We start from the raw sequence: 23,951 nt of genomic DNA on the forward strand, positions 1-23,951 counted from the left end.
TAAGAGAAACGCGCTGCTATTGCACTTCCGGAGATACAAGCATGAACCGCACGTTGACCGTAGTCGCGGTGTGACTGACGTACTATAGTGCAACGAACGCTATACTTATTGCTGTTTACACTGTTATTACGTGAACTGGAAACAATAGAGATATCCAGTCACTCAACTGCATACAACTACCATTTAACCTTCTGTTAGATGCTTGGTCAGTCACGAATTATGTTTACCTGGTCGGTAGTATCGGGTTTTTCGTTACCGTAGTGTCCAGTTTGTATTGTAGTAAAGATCAGTAAAGCACGAACGAGTGAACCCTTTCATTAAATTTCATTGTGTGCGCTGAAACGTTTTAATGGACCACACTGTATAAGTATGTATGTGTATATATTCCACATTTTCTCTTAAATCACTGGGTCGAATAGATTCAGGCTTGGTACACATATCACTTACTGTCTAGAAATCATCGCTGTGGGGGTAAGAACCACCTATCTAGAAATGGGTGAGGGTGAAAAGCATTGCAGACGCGCGAATATCCATGCTTTAGTCATCCACTGTTAAAGAATGAGAGCGCTTAGAAACTTACAACAAACTTTACACATAATTTCAAAGCCTTTACGAAACTGTTCCCCTTTGAAGGTCCTCACATAATTATGAAAGGAGAAATTACTACATTTTCGGTGTTCATGCTGTAAAACTGCGGCACGAAACAAGACGTTTTAATTTATTTTTTCGTTACTAACACCTCTATTTATAACACATTTCGCTGACAGTAACCTTGTATATCACTGGATGTATCTGCAAAATTATATTATTTTACAGCACATAGTTCAGGAGAAGCGTCGTCATAAGCTTTGAGCCGTGTGAAAATGTAACTGCAGGGCGAAATTCGCTTGAGATACAGGTGAAATATGAGTACAAACAATTGTGAAAAATCGTACAATCTAAGTTTTCACGGCCGCTATTGACACCACTTAAAGCTTCCGGGCTACATCTACATCTACATTTATACTCCGCAAGCCACCCAACGGTGTGTGGCGGAGGGCACTTTACGTGCCACTGTCATTACCTCCCTTTCCTGTTCCAGTCGCGTATGGTTCGCGGGAAGAACGACTGTCTGAAAGCCTCCGTGCGCGCTCTAATCTCTCTAATTTTACATTCGTGATCTCCTCGGGAGGTATAAGTAGGGGGAAGCAATATATTCGATACCTCATCCAGAAACGCACCCTCTCGAAACCTGGCGAGCAAGCTACACCGCGATGCAGAGCGCCTCTCTTGCAGAGTCTGCCACTTGAGTTTGTTAAACATCTCCGCAACGCTATCACGGTTACCAAATAACCCTGTGACGAAACGCGCCGCTCTTCTTTAGATCTTCTCTATCTCCTCCGTCAACCCGATCTGGTACGGATCCCACACTGATTGTAGCGAAATGCAGGAAGATCTGCAGCGGATAGGCACTTGGTGCAGGGAGTGGCAACTGACCCTTAACATAGACAAATGTAATGTATTGCGAATACATAGAAAGAAGGATCCTTTATTGTATGATTATATGATAGCGGAACAAACACTGGTAGCAGTTACTTCTGTAAAATATCTGGGAGTATGCGTGCGGAACGATTTGAAGTGGAATGATCATATAAAATTAATTGTTGGTAAGGCGGGTACCAGGTTGAGATTCATTGGGAGAGTCCTTAGAAAATGTAGTCCATCAACAAAGGAGGTGGCTTACAAAACACTCGTTCGACCTATACTTGAGTATTGCTCATCAGTGTGGGATCCGTACCAGATCGGGTTGACGGAGAAGATAGAGAAGATCCAAAGAAGAGCGGCGCGTTTCGTCACAGGGTTATTTGGTAACCGTGATAGCGTTACGGAGATGTTTAACAAACTCAAGTGGCAGACTCTGCAAGAGAGGCGCTCTGCATCGCGGTGTAGCTTGCTCGCCAGGTTTCGAGAGGGTGCGTTTCTGGATGAGGTATCGAATATATTGCTTCCCCCTACTTATACCTCCCGAGGAGATCACGAATGTAAAATTAGAGAGATTAGAGCGCGCACAGAGGCTTTCAGACAGTCGTTCTTCCCGCGAACCATACGCGACTGGAACAGGAAAGGGAGATAATGACAGTGGCACGTAAAGTGCCCTCCGCCACACACCGTTGGGTGGCTTGCGGAGTATAAATGTAGATGTAGATGTAGATGTAGAATTCTCAAGTACAGGTCGAACGAGTGTTTTGTAAGCCACCTCCTTTGTTGATGGACTACATTTTCTGACGACTCTCCCAACGAATCTCAACCTGGTACCCGCCTTACCAACAATTAATTTTATATGAACATTCCACTTCAAATCGTTCCGCACGCATACTCCCAGATATTTTACAGAAGTAACTGCTACCAGTGTTTGTTCCGCTATCATATAATCATACAATAAAGGATCCTTCTTTCTATGTATTCGCAATACATTACATTTGTCTATGTTAAGGGTCAGTTGCCACTCCCTGCACCAAGTGCCTTTCTGCTGCAGATCTTCCTGCATTTCGCTACAATTTTCTAATGCTGCAACTTCTCTGTGTACTACAGCATCATCCGCGAAAAGCCGCATGGAACTTCCGACACTATCTACTAGGTCATTTATATATATTGTGAAAAGCAATGGTCCCATAACACTCCCCTGTGGCACGCCAGAGGTTACTTTAACGTCTGCAGACGTCTCTCCATTGATAACAACATGCTGTGTTCTGTTTGCTAAAAACTCTTCAATCCAGCCACACAGCTGGTCTGATATTCCGTAGGCTCTTACCTTGTTTATCAGGCGACAGTGCGGAACTGTATCGAACGCCTTCCGGAAGTCAAGAAAAATAGCATCTACCTGGGAGCCTGTATCTATTGTGAGTGCTATACGATCTCTCACTCACGAGTTAGCTAGGCACGTTGCCTCGTTGCTGCAACCTTTTATGTTGATCGAACTATCATTTCATATCATTTCGTCGAAAAATTAAAAGAAATACACGTGGGTCCAGGTGATATCCTTGTTAGTTTTGATGTTGTGTTATTATTTACCATGATTCCGATGAATGAAACTGCTCATGTATAGCGGATATTTTTCCAGCAGATATTGTGGAGTTATTCGGACACTACCTCGCCACAATCTATTTTCAGGACATTAATGATTGTTATGAACAGACTGACAGGGTGAATAGGGGCAGTCCTCACATTCCGACTGTGGCCAATTTGCTTATGGAGGTCTTTGATAGGGACCGATGACCTCAGCAGTTTGGTCCCTTAGGAATTCACACACATTTTTGAGGACACGGACATTGCAGACCCCCAGCCAGGTGGAACCGCTATGTCTATGATACCTTCGTAGTATGGACACATGATGCAGCGGAGTTGAATACCCTCCTGAGACATATGAATAGTATCAATCCGAAAGCACAGTTTACGATGGAGAGGGAGAATAACGGCCAACTGAATTTTTTTGAATGTGTCTGTTATCAAGCGAGGAGTCGGAACTTTGCGCCATATATAGAAAAGTCACTCTTACTGACCGTTACCTTCGTAAAGAGTCTAATCACGACTACCAACAAAAAAGGGGTGTCATTAAAACCTTGGTAGACAGAGCGTACAAAATTTGTGAGCTTATTTAAAAGATGAGGCTGAACATCTAAGGTGCACGTTCAAGAAGAATGGTTGTTCTACAAGAAGATAGGTGGAGCACTTCTCTCTGGGAAGCGCATCAGGATCGACGAGTAACAAAGTCTGCCTAAGGGGAAAGCTTTCCTTCCTTTCATCAGTAAGACTACAGATCGCTTTGGGAAATTGTTGAACAAGTAAGTGTGGAAACTACCTCCAGACTTACAAGGAAGATAAAAGAATGTTTAAGATTGGCGAAATAATACTACATCTTTTGGCTACACGGATGTATATAAAATTCCTTTTAGTTGTGGACTGGTTTATATTGGTACCAGGAAAAGAGTGTGAACACCAGTCTGGTTGAACACAGGAACAATTGCCGCCTGGGACGTAGAGATAAATCTGTCGTAGCGGAACATGTTTACCAAGAGGGTGATCATGAAATACAATTCAGTGAGACGAGCGTCATATCGCAAACATCGCATTATCATGCGCGCATGTATATAGAGGCTATTGAAACTTATAAATACCTAACAATTTGAAAAGAAAAGAGGAAAGAGTTAAGTTAGATAAAATTTGGAAGTTAGCGTTGCAACATAAGAGTGACGATCGATTACTTTCAGTCGAGAATGTTGGCATTACTGAAGCTAAATTCGTAGCCGACATCACGTGATGGAGAGTAGGGCCCTCTACTTTGTCCATATATTTGCGATCTCGCGAATTGTGGTTGCTGTTCGCCGCTTTAGCTCTGAAAATGTCTCCTGCACTCGTAGAGGAAACGTTACGAGAAAGTTTTATATATCGACCTCGGCCTGTTACCAGCGGTTTTAAACATGACATGCGAAACATGTTAAACATATGTGAGTACGCAGACAAAGCCAAGAGTAAAAAGCTCATCCAAAATCAGTGGAACGATATGGAGTACCTGGCAGTAGGTGGCAGCACAATGCACCTAATATAAAAACGTATTTTTTCGGGGATGTCCGGATACTTTTGATCGCATTGTGTTTGTTTTGGAATATTCAGTGTTATTTACGATCCGTCTGATTTGAGAATGAAGGTTGAAATTAATATTTAGTGATTTCCGAATGTGTGGTTAGGCTAGGGTGTCCATTTCATTTTCATTGAAAAAGGGGACATTTAAAATAAATTTGAGAAAAACCTGGAACAATGAAGAAAAAAAACGGGACATAAATATTGTATTGACTAAATTTAATACACATACAAGTTTACTTTTACAACGTGCGCTCAGATGATCCCAAATCACTTTTTTCAATTATTCTGCCACACTATCACCGTACTTTTCACTTTTATGTACTTTCTCTAGAAGTGCATTTTCGTTTGAAATTGTATCATAAAAGTCAGTACACGATACACCATTAAAGTGTGTTTTGACATTGAGCAAGGCCCTCACTGTTTCAGCTTTCATTCTGTTTTTTTTTTTTTCGTCTGACCACAGAGAGTTCACTAACGAAAACATACGTTCCACCATGACCAATAGCAAATTTTGATCTGCAAAACATACATTCTATAGTTTCTCCACTACCAGTGATAAAAGGAAACTCGTTTTTTACATCGCTGTTAAAATTACACTTTCGTTTTGGCATAATGAAACAGTGATTGCACAGTGCAAAACATTAACAGTGTGGTGACGAAAGCCAGAGAGCAAGTATCAGTGGTGTAGAGTATCTCTGGACCGAAAGGACGGATTCAGTGGATCTTCTAAAGAAGAGATGAATCTTCGTTGTTATTCGTAACCTGTAGTGAGTTTAAAATTAGCTGCAATTTTTGACAGTTCGGTATATTTTTGGGGTATGCTGAAAGTCATCACACGCTTCCTAGCGTAAATAATTGTGCAGTTAATACCAAGTCAAACAACCAGTAGCGTAAAATAGTCTATCCAAGCGGAATCATAAAAAACGGGACATTTGAGCGTCCCCAAAAAAACTTTCGGGACAGCGGGACATTTTGGTAAAAAACGGGACTGTCCCGGGAAAAACGGGACGAATGGACACCCTAGGTTAGGCAGGAACCAAAGGGGAAAGCTTAAACTGCTGCATGTGATTCACGGAGCAATAACATTCATATTCTTTGTCACGAAGTCGATATCCGATCATGCGGTCGTCCATATTGCGTGTGAATCAAAATGACGTCACGTTTGCGGGAATTAATCTGAAACGAGCGTTACCCCTATTGATATTCCATGGAATAAGCGTCCCTAACTACCAGAGAGTACATAGCTAACACACACTGCAGCTTCGACCATAGATACTAGTAGACTGGCCTTGCTGTGCAGAAGCTATACGGCTGGTGTGGCTCCAACATAAACCACGTGACTGTTGGCAAAACGTGGCGGGATTTCAAATCAGCGGTCTGCCATCTTATGTTTGTATCGGATTTTCCCCACATTTCTCAATCGACTGCCAAACGCTTCCAACAAAAACTACTTTCTTATTTGTGGAAAATTATGCCAGAACTACATTTGACCTGGATTTGTTCAAAGTACCATTTATAAAATCTAACAAGTACATCGAACACCACTCTGGTGGGCAGTGGGACAAAATTACTATAAACTATCAATTATAGTAAAATGTCGTTAAAATTCTTTTAAACAGTAAGAGTGGGCTCGTGTCAAAACTTTAAACATTGTATTCGCCACGTTTCGAGCTTTAGTCACTTATAAAAGAAAATGGGCTATGGGAATTATGTCAATTATAGGTGTCAAAATTGTTTACTTCAGGAGCAGGTCCATTTTAGAGTATCAATTTTAGGTGGACTTCAAAGGTTCAGTTCCCACTATTTTTACAAAAGTTTAAACTATTAGTTTAAAAAAAATGATATTTTATATGAAAGGTGAGACTTTGCAGTTTCAGAAAATAATTTTGGAGCCTAGGTTTAAAAATGACAGACACTGTAAATACAAATTATAGATATACATTGTAAATAATAACTAACCTATCAAAACACTTCTCCTCGAAGTGCTTCGAGCAAAGGCGCGTATGTGCAAACGGCTTAAAGTTTTTCCGTTTCAAGGCCTGTATCCAAAGCTGCCTTCGGTTTTCATCCTTACAGAACCTATGAGTAGGAACGAGAAACAGTTATACTTACTTCTGTAACCGAATCATCACAGATACTTTCCAAAATGTAATATGAGTCTGAGTTTACAGGCATCACTTTCAACACTTTAATTTACGTGATACTCTGTTTCAAGTGTAAAAAACATATAAAAGTCACTTCAGCAGATTTCAATAAACGCATCTGCACTATCTTAGACACACTTACACGTGAAATGTAATGCCATTTCCCCGACAAAACGCTGAGTACAGCCATAAGCGCAACACGAAACAACCATGTTTTGCCAACATTCACGTGACTTCAGCCCAGAGATGTTGGAGCCACGAAAATGACGTCAGGGCCAGTCTATTATATTTATGGTCGAAGCACTGCAGTCACTTCTGTATCATCGCTGGCCGCGCTCGGCCGCGTAGCAAAGCTTCAGACACACATATCGAAAAATTCATCGAGGGATGGGTATAGTATAACAGTGTCTCTGGGAGCTTCACCTTATTTTAAAACGCAATCTGGCTCTCCTTAAGTACCGCTTGAAATTTCCTTTCATCCTCTCCAACACTTTTCTAATCGGTGTGAGATGTTAGATTAATTGTTCATTTTTTAACATTTTTTCAATCTTGCCTTCGTTACCAGCGTGACACACATTTCACTAAATGTCGTAGTCAGTTACCCACATCATAGACACCTCCTAGTGATTTTTGTAGCTCCAGTTATCGATTCCTGCTGACGTTATTCACTGCTCTATCTAACTGTGCACCTTTGTGTTTATATTAGTTATTTAAGGTAGCGAATTAGTGTTTGTTAGTTATTGTAAAACAATTTTGTTTTCAATCGCAATAGCAAATTGCCAACGATTGTGACTGAAAATAAAATTGTCTTCCATATTTATGTTTTCTGTATCTATCATCCATTTCTTCCAGATCAAACTCATACCCACTTTCGACCCACTTTTCCGTTACACAAATGTCGTAGAACCTCCTGCTATCTGCCCGGCGCACCCTCAACAAAATTTGAGTTCTACTGCCACCTGATACCTCATCATACCAAGAAGATGGTTTCTGAGTCGCCGATGTAGCATTTGAGCGCAGTACTGATTGAGTAAGGATCGAGAAAGGTAAACGGATGATACTTAATTGCTAAATTAATTCCGGTAATATATTCTCCATGGCCAACAAACTGCTAAAAAAAAAGAGTTTTGTATCGCCGGCACATCTGCGAACACATGCATGCATAGGCACAGCGTTTCAGGGAATGAAACAATAAGCCTACTGAAAAATTAGCTTTACTGTGAAATAAAACAGAAAACAATAATCGAAATATAGGCAGACTGTCGGAAAGCGTGTAAGCTGCCCGGGGGGCTTCAAACAGATAAAAATTCACTGCTGCTGCACACAATGTCACGTAACACAGGGGCACGCCGATCGGATACTTTATGACCGTGAGCCTAAATCGCCCGTACTTTGTTTCCCCCGACGCTTGTTCCCCTGCAGCTGCTACAGCCAAGCAAAGTTAATCCTGTAACGTTAACTACCTGCACGTGGGAGGTACCGGTGAAATTTCGACCCGATAGTAAAAAAATCACAAGGGGCTGGAAATTTGTTTCAAAACATATCTTGGCATGCTGAATAAATCTAATTTGCTAAACAAAACTTTTTTCATATTTTTGGATTTTTGGGTGTTGAAAAAGTCATTATTTTTTTCAGTCCCGTACGTGAAGCTGTTGGTTATCACTGACTGTATTCACAAAAAGGATTTGAACCAAAATTGTGTAGAAGTGACGGTGCAGTAAAATGTTTTGTTTCGGCATTTTGATTTTTTTCTAAGAAAATGAAGTATTGTGACCTTTTTAACACTATATACATACGAAAGGAGTAGATAAATTACAAAACTTTCTTTTTATGATACATGATTAGAATTTAGCGTAAAATATAATTACTACGACATTATACAATGTTTGTCCCAGTATGAAGGAAAAATTAAAAAAAGGCGACTCGATACGTTTGAGAATTGTTTTCTTTATTTTCAATTTATATATCACATGGCATTTGCACCGTATATTAGTGAATAATACGCCATTACATCAAAACAATGCGGCCCCGTAGGTTACAGCATCACATTCGGATACAGCTTCTTCTCTTTGATGTTTGGCAAAATTAATTTTTCGACGAATTTTTTTTGTATTTTTTCGAATATTTCACTTCATCTTGCTGCGATGCTACTTTGTGCCTTCTTTCTGATGCTTGTGCTGCTTCATAAGCGTATTTAAGTCCAAATTTTGTCACTATTTCTGAAAGAACTCTGTGAGATCCAACATTATATTCACAAAACTGATAGAAGCCGCTACTTTTACTCTCACTGCAAAAACATAGGTCTCCTTGAGATGCCTATTCCATATAATACCGTGTAAACTCTCATTAACATTTTGAGTTAGACATCCAGCATTTCGTGTTAATAGTGAATCGTCAGTTAAACAGGTATAAAGCGGTAGTATTTTGTTCAAGCAAAGTTGATTTATTGGTGTTTTTATATTAGAAGCAAGAGATCCATACTCAATTTCTTTTGCCAATACTGACTGATAAAAACACTATGTTGACTGTCCTTTCGTGCAGTGTGAATGCTGAGGATTTTTGTCATCAGAAGCGCAATGATATATTGCATCTTTCGTATTCTGTAAATAATAAATTATAATTATCTGACGCTATTGCACCTGTAGAATGCCAATCATATCGAAAAGTATGTTCGTATGTACCTTTATATCACCTTTATATCTATATATTACTTCTTTTAAAAAATACTCAGGCATTTTCTTTTCATAGTGTCCTTCAGTTGCCCATGACACTTGCCACCAAACGTATCAAATCGTCTTTTACTTATTTTTCCTTCATACTGGGCCAGGCATTGTATAACTTCGTAGTAGTTCTATTGTAGCTAAATTTCTCTCAGGTATTATAAAAACCAAATTTTTATACAATATCTTAGAAAAAATCAAAATGGCCGAAACGAAAAAATACTACTCCTCCGTCACTTTTAAACATTTTTGGCTCAAACTTTCTTGGGAATACATGCCGTGATAACCAACAACTCTACATAAGAGTGTGAAAAAATAATTTTGTTTCATAACTCAAACATCCAAAAGTGTGAAAAAAAATTTGTTTAGCAAATTGGATTTACTCACTTAATTCAGAATGCCAAGATATATTACTAAACAAATTTTCAGCCCCCTGTGATTTTTTTATGATCGGCTTGAAATTTCACCGGTACTTCCCTTTAAGGACAAAGTAACTTTCGCATGATGTGACACTACCACGTAACATAGCTTGTTGGAACTTCGACCGAAAATAGAAATATCTGATACTTGGTGTTTGCATACAAGATGGCCGCCGAGTGAAATCGCAGGTATTTTCTTTGTCCGCCAAAAGAACTTATTTAAGAGGAAATAGTGTCAAATTTAAATTTTCCTTGTTTCGTATACTTGCTGTAGTGTCTGTTCTTGTCATACAACTAAATATTAGCGTCCCAGCAGAGCTTGTTCTTGAATAAACTTCGTGTTATCTGAAGTTCCGATAATCGCGACATAACCCGAAATTTTGCGTGACAAACACAAAAAATTATATTAAAGTTTTCTTGATAGCGTGAAATTCGTTAAAAAAGACAGCTACTAGTTTCATCAGTGTCTATTGTCGCAATAAAAGCCTAATTAAACGTTTCTAAATCGTATTTAACTAACACATTCCGTACTGTTTACTAGTTAGATAGATGCGATCTAGGCCTAAATTTTTCGAGCTATAAACGTTTAAAAACTGAACAAACACGCTTCATAACGTAAATTTTCTAAAAGCAAAGTAATTACTACTTCATTCTTCTGTCATTGTGTCTCTGAATCAGTACAAAACCAACAACAACCACACATATGACCCTTGTGTCGTTTTTTTTGTTTACATACAGCCAATATCGCGTCCTTGACAAATTTAAAACATCATTTAAACTTAATTATTCTTTAGAAACTGACCATGAGTGAGAAATGTGGGAGCTGTTATAGGGTAGTGAGTAGAGGGATTGGTTGCCAGTCTTGGAAATATTTTCACTGTGGAAGATGCAGCGGGGAGAATATTGGGAGAAGAGGCTCTCTCCTGGAACTGCAGAATATGCAGTAGGAACATTTTGATTGGGGAACAGGAAAGGAAAATCTATGCCCTTCAAACTCAATTGGAGGAATCAAGGAAGGAACTCATAACGAACAAGGAAAATAGGGGGGGGGGGGGGGTAGGGTGGTTGGGAACTGGCAGCTGGTAGGAGGATAGGAAGAAAGAGAACGCGATCTGACAGTTTTATCATCAACACCAAAAACAGGTATCTGCAACTGCCAGAGTTAAGTGGAGAAGAGCCTCAGGTGGAACGAGGAGGAAATGTGCAGCACACTTCAACTGAGGCCAAGAAGCCTAGGAATGTACAAAGTGTTATGAAGAAGAAAGTGCTGCTGCTAGGTAGTAGCCATAGGCGAGGTGTAGGCCCTCAGTTACAGGAAATTTAGGGGCAGCGTAACAGGTGACCAGTATCTTCAAGCCAAATGCAGGACTAAGTCATGTGATAGAGGATCTAGGGTCTTTATGTAAGGACTTTACAAAAGAGGACCATATAGTGATAGTGAGTGGGGCAGGAAACAATTTGGACAGGGATGGGGCTTATGACATAGGTGGTGACCTGGACAAGATAGCTTCCCTGACTCATGGCACCAACGTACACTTTGTTGAACTGTTCCAGGATAGACCACACCTTGATGGAGCTGTGAGGTGAATTAATGTGGGGTTAGGGATGGCTCTGAGGACAGCCAACTTTGATCATATTTCTCTGGTGCCTGGGGTTTCACTAGGCATGGCCTACACCTAAACAGGACTGAGAAGGGAAGATTGGTACAGCTGATTCATGAAAGTATAGGGGGTGGGTCTTGGGCCACACATGTTCAAATACCTGTTGTCATTGGTAGGAAAAGTAGGTCTTTTTTAGGATAAATCCAGACAGCAAATTCCCCTGCTTAAAAAGTGTCTCCAGTAGTTTAAAAAATACTAAAACAATCATTCACAAGACAGATTTTAACACTCTAAATATCACACATACCAGACATCACAAAGAAAAACAAATTGGAAAGGGTAACATGGGGCATTTCCCAGACTTAACAGTCCTCCATCAAAGCATGCAATGAATAAAAAATAAAACAACTATTGAAATTTGAGACCAAATCTTTGAACTGCACAATAGTTACTGAGCACTGGTGTAGAGACACAGAAATTCAACATGTAGAATTATCATTGTATGAAAGGGCAAACTCTTACTGCAGGACTGCTTCAAGTGGTGGAGAATCATGCATTTATATCAGAAAAGGAACACAGTTCAAATCAAGACATGACCTCTGTACATTAAGTGAAGACAAATACATTGAAATATCGGCTATTTTATTAATGGGGCTTAATATCACCAAAAAATTAATCATTTTGTGTGTGTATAGACTTCCCAGTGGTATTGTGGACACTTTTTTCAATAAATTAACAGAAGTTCTAGCTAAAGTCTCAAGTACAAAGGTCAACATCATTCTATATGGGGCCATTAACATCAAGACTAATATCATAAATGAATCCAGGAGCACCCTCATAAATATCATTCAAAGCTTTGGAATGTCCCTATTGGTCAATAGTGCAACAAGGATTACTACAATCACTGCATCAGTAATTGACCATTTGGCCACAAATATTGACAGGGAAAAATGTGATGTAGCTGAAAAATCTTGGACTATCAGACCATCTCTGTCAAATAACAGTAAAATCAGGCATCGAATCATTCCCTAAACTACAAGCCTACAAACAACATCTATCAGAAATGAAAATAAAACATTTTTCAAAAGAACTAGCAAAACAAAGCTGGGATGAAGCGTATAAGGAAACCAATGTGAATATGAAATTCTCTAAATTCTCCACATTGCTTAAATTGAACCTTGAAAAGGCATTTCCAAAAGTATGCATGTCTGTATCAACATCTCACAAAAACAGATGGATAACAGCAGGCATTAAGAAGTCCTCCCAAACACTTAAAATACCTCAGTTCCATGAAAAAGAGTCGCTATGATCCAGCATCCTTAAATTTCTATCACAGATACAAAAAGATCTATAGGAAGGTGCTGACTGCTGCAAAAAAGTCATTTAATGACAAAATAATATACAATGCAGAGAATAAAAGCAAAACAGTGTAGGATGTTATAAAAAAGGAAATGGGGCGAGGCAAACAAACACAGCATAACATACTGCTAAGAGAAGGGGATAAAACAATAAATGACCCACAAACACTTAGCAGACTATGTAAATGAGCATTTTTCAAGTACTGCAGAGAAGTTACAGCAAAAATTGCACAAAGCAAATATAACACCTGTAAACAATCTTGCACTAAATACAATGATGCTACTTCCAGCCACAGAGAATGAAGTCCGTAAAACTGTTCAAAAACTAAAACGAGAAAAGTCAGTAGGCTTAAATGAAGTCCCAATGTGTGTACTGAAACAATGCATAGACATTATACAAAGCCCTTTAACAAATATAATAAACGAATCCTTCACATCAGGGACATTTCCAGAGCAGCTAAAACAGGCAAGAGTTGTACCTGTGGTTAAGAAAGGTAATGCAGAAGACATAGAAAGTTTCCAGCCTGTTTCTCTGCTGTCACCATTCTCAAAAAAATGGAAGCAATTATGAAAGACAGATTAATGAATTACCTGAATAAATACAATCTCTTAAGCGAATCACAGTTTGGTTTCTGAAGTGGCAAAAATACGGAGTCAGCCACAGTAGAATTCACAAAAGTTGTATTTGATGATCTTGATAAAGATGAGTGTGTCACAGGCATATTTATGGATCTTTCTAAGGCCTTTGATACAGTCGACAAGAAATTCTTTAAATAAATTAGAAGCATTAGGAAAAAGAGATGTAGCTAATGACTGGTTTCGAACATACTTAGCAGATAGCGTACAAAAGTAGAGATAACACATACTTCAAGTAGATCTAATCATTTAGTAAAACACTTATCAGAACCAAAATACATCAGTATAAGGGGTTCCACAAGGTAGCACATTAGGCCCAATACTATTCCTATTACACATCATTGACTTTCCCAGTAATGTTACTCATGGTGAAAAAATTCTCTTCGCTGATGACAGCAATATTATGGTCACTGAGAAAACAAGAGAACTCCTTGCAGAGAAAGCAAATGAAACTCTCAAGGAAGTTTACGATTGGTCAATAAGCAATAAAATGACACTGAACATAAAGAAAACTAATGCAATGAATTTCACTTTGAAGAGGGAAAATGACAATGTTAAATTAAATGTAGATGGTACCTCTGTAATCTGTGTAACAAATGCAACATTTCTAGGAATGAATATTGATTCCCAGTTGAAGTGGTGTGAACACACAAAGGTAGTTGCAAACATAATGTTATCAGCATGTTATGCCCTTAGAATCCTATCATTAGTGTGTAACATGCAGTGTCTTTTAGTTACATACTGTTCATATGTACACTCAATTCTTAGCTATAGCATTGTTTTTTGGGAAACAAATGCACAGAATATGAACACAATTTTCAAACTCCAGAAAAGAGCCATAAGAATAATAACCAGAAATAGTATCCGAGTTCATTGTAAAGATCTGTTAAAAACGCTGGTGATTTTAACTGCTTCATGTGAATAGATTTACCAGTCACTTGTACACATCAAAAATAACATCGGTAATTACTACACAAACAGCTCTGTCCATGACAATGGAACAAGAGCAAGACTCAACTTACATTTACCAAGAAAAAATAAACATAAAACTCAAAACAGCATTTTCTATTGAGGAATAAAACTGTACAATAAATTATCAAAAGTCATTAAAGAAATTGCAAAAATACACTTATTTAAAAAGGCAGCTAAAAAGTACCTGTTATACAATACATTTTATATATTGAAGGATTATTTAGACAAAACAGAGTAGGGGTCTGGTTAAAAAAAGTTATACAAATAAATCATAATAATGATTATAAGACATCCAGCATTCCACATAACACCTTCACACTATGTTTTTCCCTTATTTTTTCCTTTTCTAGAAAAACTTTGCCCCTCTTCCTCTTTCTGAGATCAACATCTCACTCATTATAGAGGGATGCTGACTCAGTTTTTCAGGATAGCAAATGGGAAGCTGCGGTACATAAAATGGCCCAGAGATCACCAGTGTGTGTGTGTGTGTGTGTGTGTGTGTGTGTGTGTGTTTGTGTGTGTGTGTGTGTGTGTGTGTAGTGAGTGAAGTGTTGTGAAACAATGTGTGTATAGTGTATGCAGTGACTGTTAGTGAGATATGAGTGAACATCTGTGATGTTGCATATCTTGCACATGGACTACTCAGTCTGTATATTTTGCTTATTTTTTTCATAGTTCCACACAACTTCTTCCTGTTTTCTTGATTGATCTGTGTACAGTTTTTCAAGGCCTATCCACTGTGTCAACTTATAACTAAATCTGAGGGGGATGCGATGGGGAGGTTCCCTTGTTAGCAGCCATATACTTTAACCATTACACTAACGTAGCTCCTCATTCAGTAGAACTCCCAGAGGACTTTAAGATGTCACGCAAAATACCAACAAACACTGTTGGTATGACTATGAATTACTCACGTTTCGTCGAAGTACAATAGGAAATAAACGATTTCCGTTGTTCTTTATTGCGAAAAAGCAGTTAGCGAGAATGATACAAACACCTTTCCTTGCTATCGCCTGAATTAGGAGGCTTATTGCTTGTTTGGTTTAATTAATTAATAGAATATGAAGCAATTGGTATAAAGAATGCTTTTTTCAAACGTTCTATAAAACAAAGTCTGCTATCAAGACATTGCTTTTGTTCAATTACTTTATTTATGACTGAACGTTTCTAAAACTGAAGACACGCATTCGTGCTCTGCACTGCAGTCGAGCTCTGGCAACGTCGTTCTGTGTCCATTGGCTGACTGTGTTTTGTGACGTCAGATGCGCAGAACGAACCTAAACTCGGCCGCCGTCGTAAATGACACGCACTTTAGGCGTCCCAAAGCCAAAATCCGCGCTACTTGCTAGAGCCTACCCCTCGCTCCCCAATCGGCCCGGTAGGTGGCGCTACGCGCGCTGTGCTCACACCAGCGGAAAGGTGACCCATACCAGCGGCGGGAATATCGCTGATCCACACGACTCGATCTTATTAGTTATTTTCTTGGACATTCATTCCAATCATATCAATACATCGTTAGAAATTGTGGAAACGTTATAAGAAACGGGAAATAACTCTGTCGATTCCGTGAATTGCGGTTCGAACGACGATTCAATAACTGAAGTTCAATGTAACGCTCTTCTTACGCCACCTTACTGGACGAACGTGCATGCCCGCGTGGTACCACTCCACTGGCCAACGTCAGAGCTAACGTCTTGCTACAACGATAACCTTCCCATCATGCATGTACTGCCTTCAGCGGAGCGCATATTTCACTAGTTGGCTGTAGGAAGGTGCCAGATCCGGCCTGCAGGGTGGATGAATTATATTAGTCCAGTGAAGTTTTGTGAGATATCGGATGCGCAGGCTTGTGTGAGGTATTGCTTTGTCACAGAAAAGTTCGTTTGCATTCTTCTGGCGACGAACAGCCTGAAGTCGCTTCTTGCATTTCCAAAGGGTAGTAGCACAACACACTTCAGAGTTGATCGTCGGACCATGAGAGCGGACATCAAATTGAGTCCAAAACACTGTCGCATGGCCTTAAGCCGTCGGTACACGAACCGTGCATCCGAACGTTGAGCGTTGAGCGTGCCGAGTTTCTGACGTCATGGCGTGGAATAGCACGGTCGGAAGTCTTTCCGAACGTGCAGAGCAATATCTGGCATGTCAGATATTCTGAGCGTGCGTCTGAGCGTTGACCAGTAGATGGCGCAACGCCACGCCGTCTCCCTTCAGTACAGAGTTGTGAGGCGCCATATTGGCATTCATTTCAAGCCTAGATGTACACTCCTGGAAATTGAAATAAGAACACCGTGAATTCATTGTCCCAGGAAGGGGAAACTTTATTGACACATTCCTGGGGTCAGATACATCACATGATCACACTGACAGAACCACAGGCACATAGACACAGGCAACAGAGCATGCACAATGTCGGCACTAGTACAGTGTATATCCACCTTTCGCAGCAATTCAGGCTGCTATTCTCCCATGGAGACGATCTTAGAGATGCTGGATGTAGTCCTGTGGAACGGCTTGCCATACCATTTCCACCTGGCGCCTCAGTTGGACCAGCGTTCGTGCTGGACGTGCAGACCGCGTGAGATGACGCTTCATCCAGTCCCAAACATGCTCAATGGGGGACATATCCGGAGATCTTGCTGGCCAGGGTAGTTGACTTACACCTTCTAGAGCACGTTGGGTGGCACGGGATACATGCGGACGTGCATTGTCCTGTTGGAACAGCAAGTTCCCTTGCCGGTCTAGGAATGGTAGAACGATGGGTTCGATGACGGTTTGGATGTACCGTGCACTATTCAGTGTCCCCTCGACGATCACCAGTGCTGTACGGCCAGTGTAGGAGATCGCTCCCCACACCATGATGCTGGGTGTTGGCCCTGTGTGCCTCAGTCGTATGCAGTCCTGATTGTGGCGCTCACCTGCACGACGCCAAACACGCATACGACCATCATTGGCACCAAGGCAGAAGCGACTCTCATCGCTGAAGACGACACATCTCCATTCGTCCCTCCATTCACGCCTGTCGTGACACCACTGGAGGCGGGCTGCACGATGTTGGGGCGTGAGCGGAAGACGGCCTAACGGTGTGCGGGACCGTAGCCCAGCTTCATGGAGACGGTTGCGAATGGTCCTCGCCGATACCCCAGGAGCAACAGTGTCCCTAATTTGCTGGGAAGTGGCGGTGCGGTCCCCTACGGCACTGCGTAGGATCCTACGGTCTTGGCGTGCATCCGTGCGTCGCTGCGGTCCGGTCCCAGGTCGACGGGCACGTGCACCTTCCGCCGACCACTGGCGACAACATCGATGTACTGTGGAGACCTGACGCCCCACGTGTTGAGCAATTCGGCGGTACGTCCACCCGGCCTCCCGCATGCCCACTATACGCCCTCGCTCAAAGTCCGTCAACTGCACATACGGTTCACGTCCACGCTGTCGCGGCATGCTACCAGTGTTAAAGACTGCGATGGAGCTCCGTATGCCACGGCAAACTGGCTGACACTGACGGCGGCGGTGCACAAATGCTGCGCAGCTAGCGCCATTCGACGGCCAACACCGCAGTTCCTGGTGTGTCCGCTGTGCCGTGCGTGTGATCATTGCTTGTACAGCCCTCTCGCAGTGTCTGGAGCAAGTATGGTGGGTCTGACACACCGGTGTCAATGTGTTCTTTTTTCCATTTCCAGGAGTGTATATATACCGTTCCGAGCACCAGCAAATTGAGAATCACTGCAAAACCCGTTGTTAACTGTGTGATTCGTTACAATAAAATAATGAGAAACATCTTATTCGTGTCAAAAGAATTATTGTAACTTGCGTATAATGAGAGTAGGCTATTTGAAGGCAGCAACACAGTGAAGATGCACCCTAAACGCATTGTTCTTGGTACAATTTGTTATAACTAAATTGCAGTTAGTAACATATCTACGATTACGGTTTTTAGCAAGTGGTAAAATACTATGATTTGCAACGAAAGTGTGTCAAGTTGGTTTAGCGTAATGAGTTTGCCGGCACGGTAGCTCAGCGTGTTCGGCCAGAGAGCTGGTTGGCTTCTGTAATAAAAAAACTGAGTGGAAGGATCAACAAACGAACGAACCGGATGTCATGTGACGTCCGCAACGAACAAACACAACTATCAACAACGAACAAAATGAAAAAGAAAAAAAGAAAAAATAGCGTGTTCGGTCAGAGGGTTAGCTGCCCTCTGTAATAATAAAAATTGAGTGAATGGATCAATAACGAACTTCAATGGGCGTCAGGAGACGTCCGCCACGAACAATTGCAACGAACTATAACGAACAAAATGAGATTTAAAAAAAGGTAGAGTTACTGTCTGGTATAGAGTTTTTCTGTTGGGGCGGTGGTTCGCGTCCAGTCATAATTAAATTTTTTTTCCTAACATTCGCGTTTTTATTAGGTTCTGATACTTTATTATTAGTTTAATATAAATATAGACTATAATATTTGATGTTATGTAAATACAGGTTCACCATTTTTTGAGCGGTGACTTTGTTCAATTGGCTTGATCTACAGGACACATTGCGCTACTTGTGTAAAGCTATTTTGCTCCTTTTTCTTTTACGCTTCGTAATTCACGCGTTGCAAAGATTCTGCTACTGGGTAGGAACAGTGATCAAGTAAGACTGACCTTGGGGTTTTACTAAAATGTGGGAATGATGAAGTAATGTTTATCTTATGCGGAGAAGTATTCAAATTTGTACCGCACTGTTTGTAATGGAACTATTATATGTCTCTGTCATTACTGATTGGACGTGGTACTTTCCCTTTCGTGGACGATGGAGGAAATACGCGTTTTAATAGAGCTAACGTGGGAATTTTACGCGCGCCCCTTGAGTAAACAGTGTGATTTACGAAGTAGAAACATCGCTCAACTGCCGCAGGAGTGCGTTGCGATCGCACATACCACGTTTGGGCCTACGTACCGTAGGCACAAGTCGCGTCATTCAGCAGCATGTTGAACTTGGCTCGCTCAACGTTAACGTTCGACAGCACGGTCCGTGTGCCGACGGCTTTAGAGACTGAGGGTGCGGCTCTGAACTTTGTCTTCGGAGTAGAGGTGGTGTGGCGACACTCCATGGACTGCTGCTTTGTTTCCGGTTCGAAGTGATGAACCCATGTTTTATGGCCCGTGACAGTGTTCGACAAAAAATTGCCACAATTAGTCTCGTAACGCGCAAGCAACTCCACACAGATGGCCCTTCATTGTTGTCTTCTGTAAGGCGGTGTGTAACCCAGCAGGTCCACACTATTGAGTACCCCCAGCTGGTGGACGAAAGTGTGTCAGCACTACCAACAGAGACGTCCAGTTGTGCAGCAAGATGGTTGATTGTGATCCGTCGATCACCTCGACTGAGTGTGTTCACAGTTCTGCAGAAACGCCTTAACAAATCTGTATTTGCAATTCGAGTGTTAGCATAGGCGACATAAAAGTGAAAAAGCTTGCATACTTTGCCTACTTTCATTCCATAATGTCATATGGTATAATACACTCCTGGAAATTGAAATAAGAACACCGTGAATTCATTGTCTCAGGAAGGGGAAACTTTATTGACACATTCCTGGGGTCAGATACATCACATGATCACACTGACAGAACCACAGGCACATAGACACAGGCAACAGAGCATGCACAATGTCGGCACTAGTACAGTGTATATCCACCTTTCGCAGCAATGCAGGCTGCTATTCTCCCATGGAGACGATCGTAGAAATGCTGGATGTAGTCCTGTGGAACGGCTTGCCATGCCATTTCCACCTGGCGCCTCAGTTGGACCAGCATTCGTGCTGGACGTGCAGACCGCGTGAGACGACGCTTCATCCGGTCCCAAACATGCTCAATGGGGAACAGATCCGGAGATCTTGCTGGCCAGGGTAGTTGACTTACACCTTCTAGAGCACGTTGGGTGGCACGGGATACATGCGGACGTGCATTGTCCTGTTGGAACAGCAAGTTCCCTTGTCGGTCTAGGAATGGTAGAGCGATGGGTTCGATGACGGTTTGGATGTACCGTGCACTATTCAGTGTCCCCTCGACGATCACCAGTGGTGTACGGCCAGTGTAGGAGATCGCTCCCCACACCATGATGCCGGGTGTTGGCCCTGTGTGCCTCGGTCGTATGCAGTCCTGATTGTGGCGCTCACCTGCACGGCGCCAAACACGCATACGACCATCATTGGCACCAAGGCAGAAGCGACTCTCATCGCTGAAGACGACACGTCTCCATTCGTCCCTCCATTCACGCCTGTCGCGGACACCACTGGAGGCGGGCTGCACGATGTTGGGGCGTGAGCGGAAGACGGCCTAACGGTGTGCGGGACCGTAGCCCAGCTTCATGGAGACGGTTGCGAATGGTCCTCGCCGATACCCCAGGAGCAACAGTGTCCCTAATTTGCTGGGAAGTGGCGGTGCGGTCCCCTACGGCACTGCGTAGGATGCTACGGTCTTGGCGTGCATCCGTGCGTCGCTGCGGTCCGGTCCCAGGTCGACGGGGACGTGCACCTTCCGCCGACCACTGGCGACAACATCGATGTACTGTGGAGACCTCACGCCCCACGTGTTGAGCAATTCGGCAGTACGTCCACCCGGCCTCCCGCATGCCCACTATACGCCCTCGCTCAAAGTCCGTCAAGTGCACATACGGTTGACGTCCACGCTGTCGCGGCATGCTACCAGTGTTAAAGACTGCGATGGAGCTCCGTATGCCACGGCAAACTGGCTGACACTGACGGCGGCGGTGCACAAATGCTGCGCAGCTAGCGCCATTCGACGGCCAACACCGCAGTTCCTGGTGTGTCCGCTGTGCCGTGCGTGTGATCATTGCTTGTACAGCCCTCTCGCAGTGTCCGGAGCAAGTATGGTGGGTCTGACACACCGGTGTCAATGTGTTCTTTTTTCCATTTCCAGGAGTGTATTTTGGGGTAACTCTTCAAGTCGAACAAAAGTTTTCAGAGTCCAAAAGCGTGTAATACGTATTATTTGTGGAGTAAATTCACGGACGTCCTGTAGAAACCTCTTCAAAGAACTGGGTATACTAACTACTGCCTCTCAGTATATTTACTCCTTAATGAAATTTGTCCTAAATAATACATCTCTTTTTCCAACAAACAGATGAGTTCATACATACAATACCAGGAACAAAAATGATCTGCACAAGGACTTAAAAGCACTTACTTTAGTTCAAAAAGGGATCCACTACTCAGGAACACTCATCTTCGATAATTTGCCAGCACACATAAAAATTTAGTTACAAATAAAGATCAGTTTAAAAGGAGCCTGAAAGACTTACTAGTGGCCAACTCCTTCTACTCCACTGACGAATTTTTTAATAGAAACAAATGATGTATTGTATATATTCATACTATTAGTATTGTTATTTCAGTTTAAAAAAAATTGACATGTTTCACATGCACAAGGATCTCCTCAGCACGGATCTATGGAACGAAAAACCAATCTAATCTAATCTAATCTTATCACATGTTCCAACATTGCTGGAGTCACAACTTTGTGTGCGGCCGGCCGACTCGCGGGGGATCGGGCACGTTTGCGCGACGTTATGATGATGATGAACAAACGCCTCGTCCAGCGACTCACCGTGCTTTTGTTCGCCGGCAGATCTCCGTAGACATTCTGCAAGCGCCTGTGAATATCTGCGATGCTCTGGTGTTCCGCCAACAGGAACTCAGTGACAGCTCTCTGCTTCGAACGCACCTCCGTCACAGAGCCCATTTCCACGGAGGCATGTAGCACCGTCTCCTGCCGGAACTACAGAGGCTGAAGCGGGAATATCCCACGATGTCCCACCATAAATTCCACAGAAACTGGCCGAGAAAAAAAAAATGTGTTGCGTTACTTATTGAAGTTCCTCTTAGTTTATTCCCGGTTCCACGAACTGGGCACGATGAGTATGAGCGTTATCGTCTGGGAAGGCGAACACATCGCCGAAATGACGACTGTAGGTTTGGGCAGTAGGTTGGTGGACCCTGTAACTGTTCTGCGCAGCCCTCAAATTACCCTCGACAGCGATGACACGCTCCACACATTTGTATGTGTTGCCAACCTAACCTAAAAAATTACTCATCCACCTGTGACTGCATGCCTAAGACGTGAAATTAAATATTGTCATGTATGTACTTAAATGCCATATTTTAATCAATACTTTTATTTTTTTTTTACAGAACGAGTATTACCACGAATCGTTGCAAGTGAATACTTGGATACTGATGGTAAGTGTACCATAGTGTTATGCCTATAAGTTTCAGTTCACGAAATTTAGTATTCCGAAGGGACTTCAAGAAGACCACTGCATGACGAGAGTGTCAGAAACGAGTACATGTTCTGTGTTTCACGCTGTCACAATTCTGCTGTGATACGAGTAACAGATACACCACTGTTTTGGAATGAAATGGTGCAGCAACTGGAAACGTACGTCAAAGTTGAAGTATGTGGGGTAGCACGATTCTTTTGGGATAAACGTCTAAATTGCACATGGATTAACCTTAAAATTCTGGCAGTATTTAGTTTAGTTTTATTTTTACGTGATCAAGCCCAACACACTGGTCGCTGCTATAAGTTTCTTTCTGCATTGTCTTCTACACATCGCTACCACCCGTCAACCGTCCACATCAGTGGCAGGTATTCATGGAGGCCATCCCGCGACCTTTTCCTTGGTCTTCCTGGGATTCTCCTGCGTGTGGGGATGAAATCCAGGAGCTTCCGTGGCCACTTGTGTCTTTCCATCCGAGCCACATGTCCAGGCCACTCTAGTCGCTTGCATCTTATGACTTCTGTATACTGGCATCTCGCTACAGTTACTCTAGTTCACAGTTGTGTCTGATTCTCCATTCATACTCTTTGTGTCGAACACTGGGCCGAAGATCTTCCGCAGCATTTTTTTCTCTCAACTATGAGAAGTATTGGCAGTTAATTAGACTCTACTGAAGCAGCCTAGGACTGTAGCACACTTATGAACAGAACTGGGTCGTGATAATGTGATGAGTTCGCGAGAATAGGCAGTTTGCAGCTTACAGTTAGTCAGATATCATCAAAAGGCAAGGTATTTGATTGCAACTTATTTGACTAAACAGGTATCAAATAATTTTAAAACCAGGGCAGCCACAACTACCGTAATTATACATAACTGACTGATCATTCATATAGTATAACACAGAATTTTACAGACAGGTGTCATAACTTTTAAAACACAAAACTGAATTAAAAGCACAACAGGTCGCAATAGCTGCATTTACTGAAGTCAATTAGAGACACACATAACCGGTTTCGCAACTTTTAGGTTGCATCTTCTGCTGTACATCTGTGCAAATGTTTTTATAAATTAATGCTGTGACAATGGGGAAATGAAGTTACCTGAGATATTTTCAAACTGCTGAGTGAATAGATTTAAATAAGGAAGAAAGTATTATGCATCTGGTTAGGAAACTAGCTGTCGATCACATGCCCCCAATAAGG

At 41.9% G+C, this 23,951-nt stretch overlaps 1 protein-coding gene and 1 long non-coding RNA gene across 2 annotated transcripts in view; one reads left to right on the forward strand and one right to left on the reverse strand.

The window, feature by feature from the left end:
* LOC126191564 (neuronal acetylcholine receptor subunit alpha-10-like) overlaps nucleotides 1-23,951 on the forward strand; it is a 253,654-nt gene that overhangs the window by 89,108 nt on the left and 140,595 nt on the right. The window contains exon 3 of the mRNA XM_049932480.1: nucleotides 22,661-22,708. Coding sequence (XP_049788437.1) covers nucleotides 22,661-22,708 — 48 coding nt within the window. The remainder of the gene's footprint in view (nucleotides 1-22,660; nucleotides 22,709-23,951) is intronic.
* Nucleotides 6,659-7,043, reverse strand: LOC126191565 (uncharacterized). Its single transcript, XR_007538370.1, has 2 exons — nucleotides 6,907-7,043; nucleotides 6,659-6,699 (listed from the first exon to the last, which is right to left on the reverse strand). It is a non-coding gene; the product is annotated as an uncharacterized LOC126191565 (long non-coding RNA).

Source organism: Schistocerca cancellata, chromosome 6 (assembly GCF_023864275.1).
Source record: "Schistocerca cancellata isolate TAMUIC-IGC-003103 chromosome 6, iqSchCanc2.1, whole genome shotgun sequence".
NCBI lineage: Eukaryota > Metazoa > Arthropoda > Insecta > Orthoptera > Acrididae > Schistocerca > Schistocerca cancellata.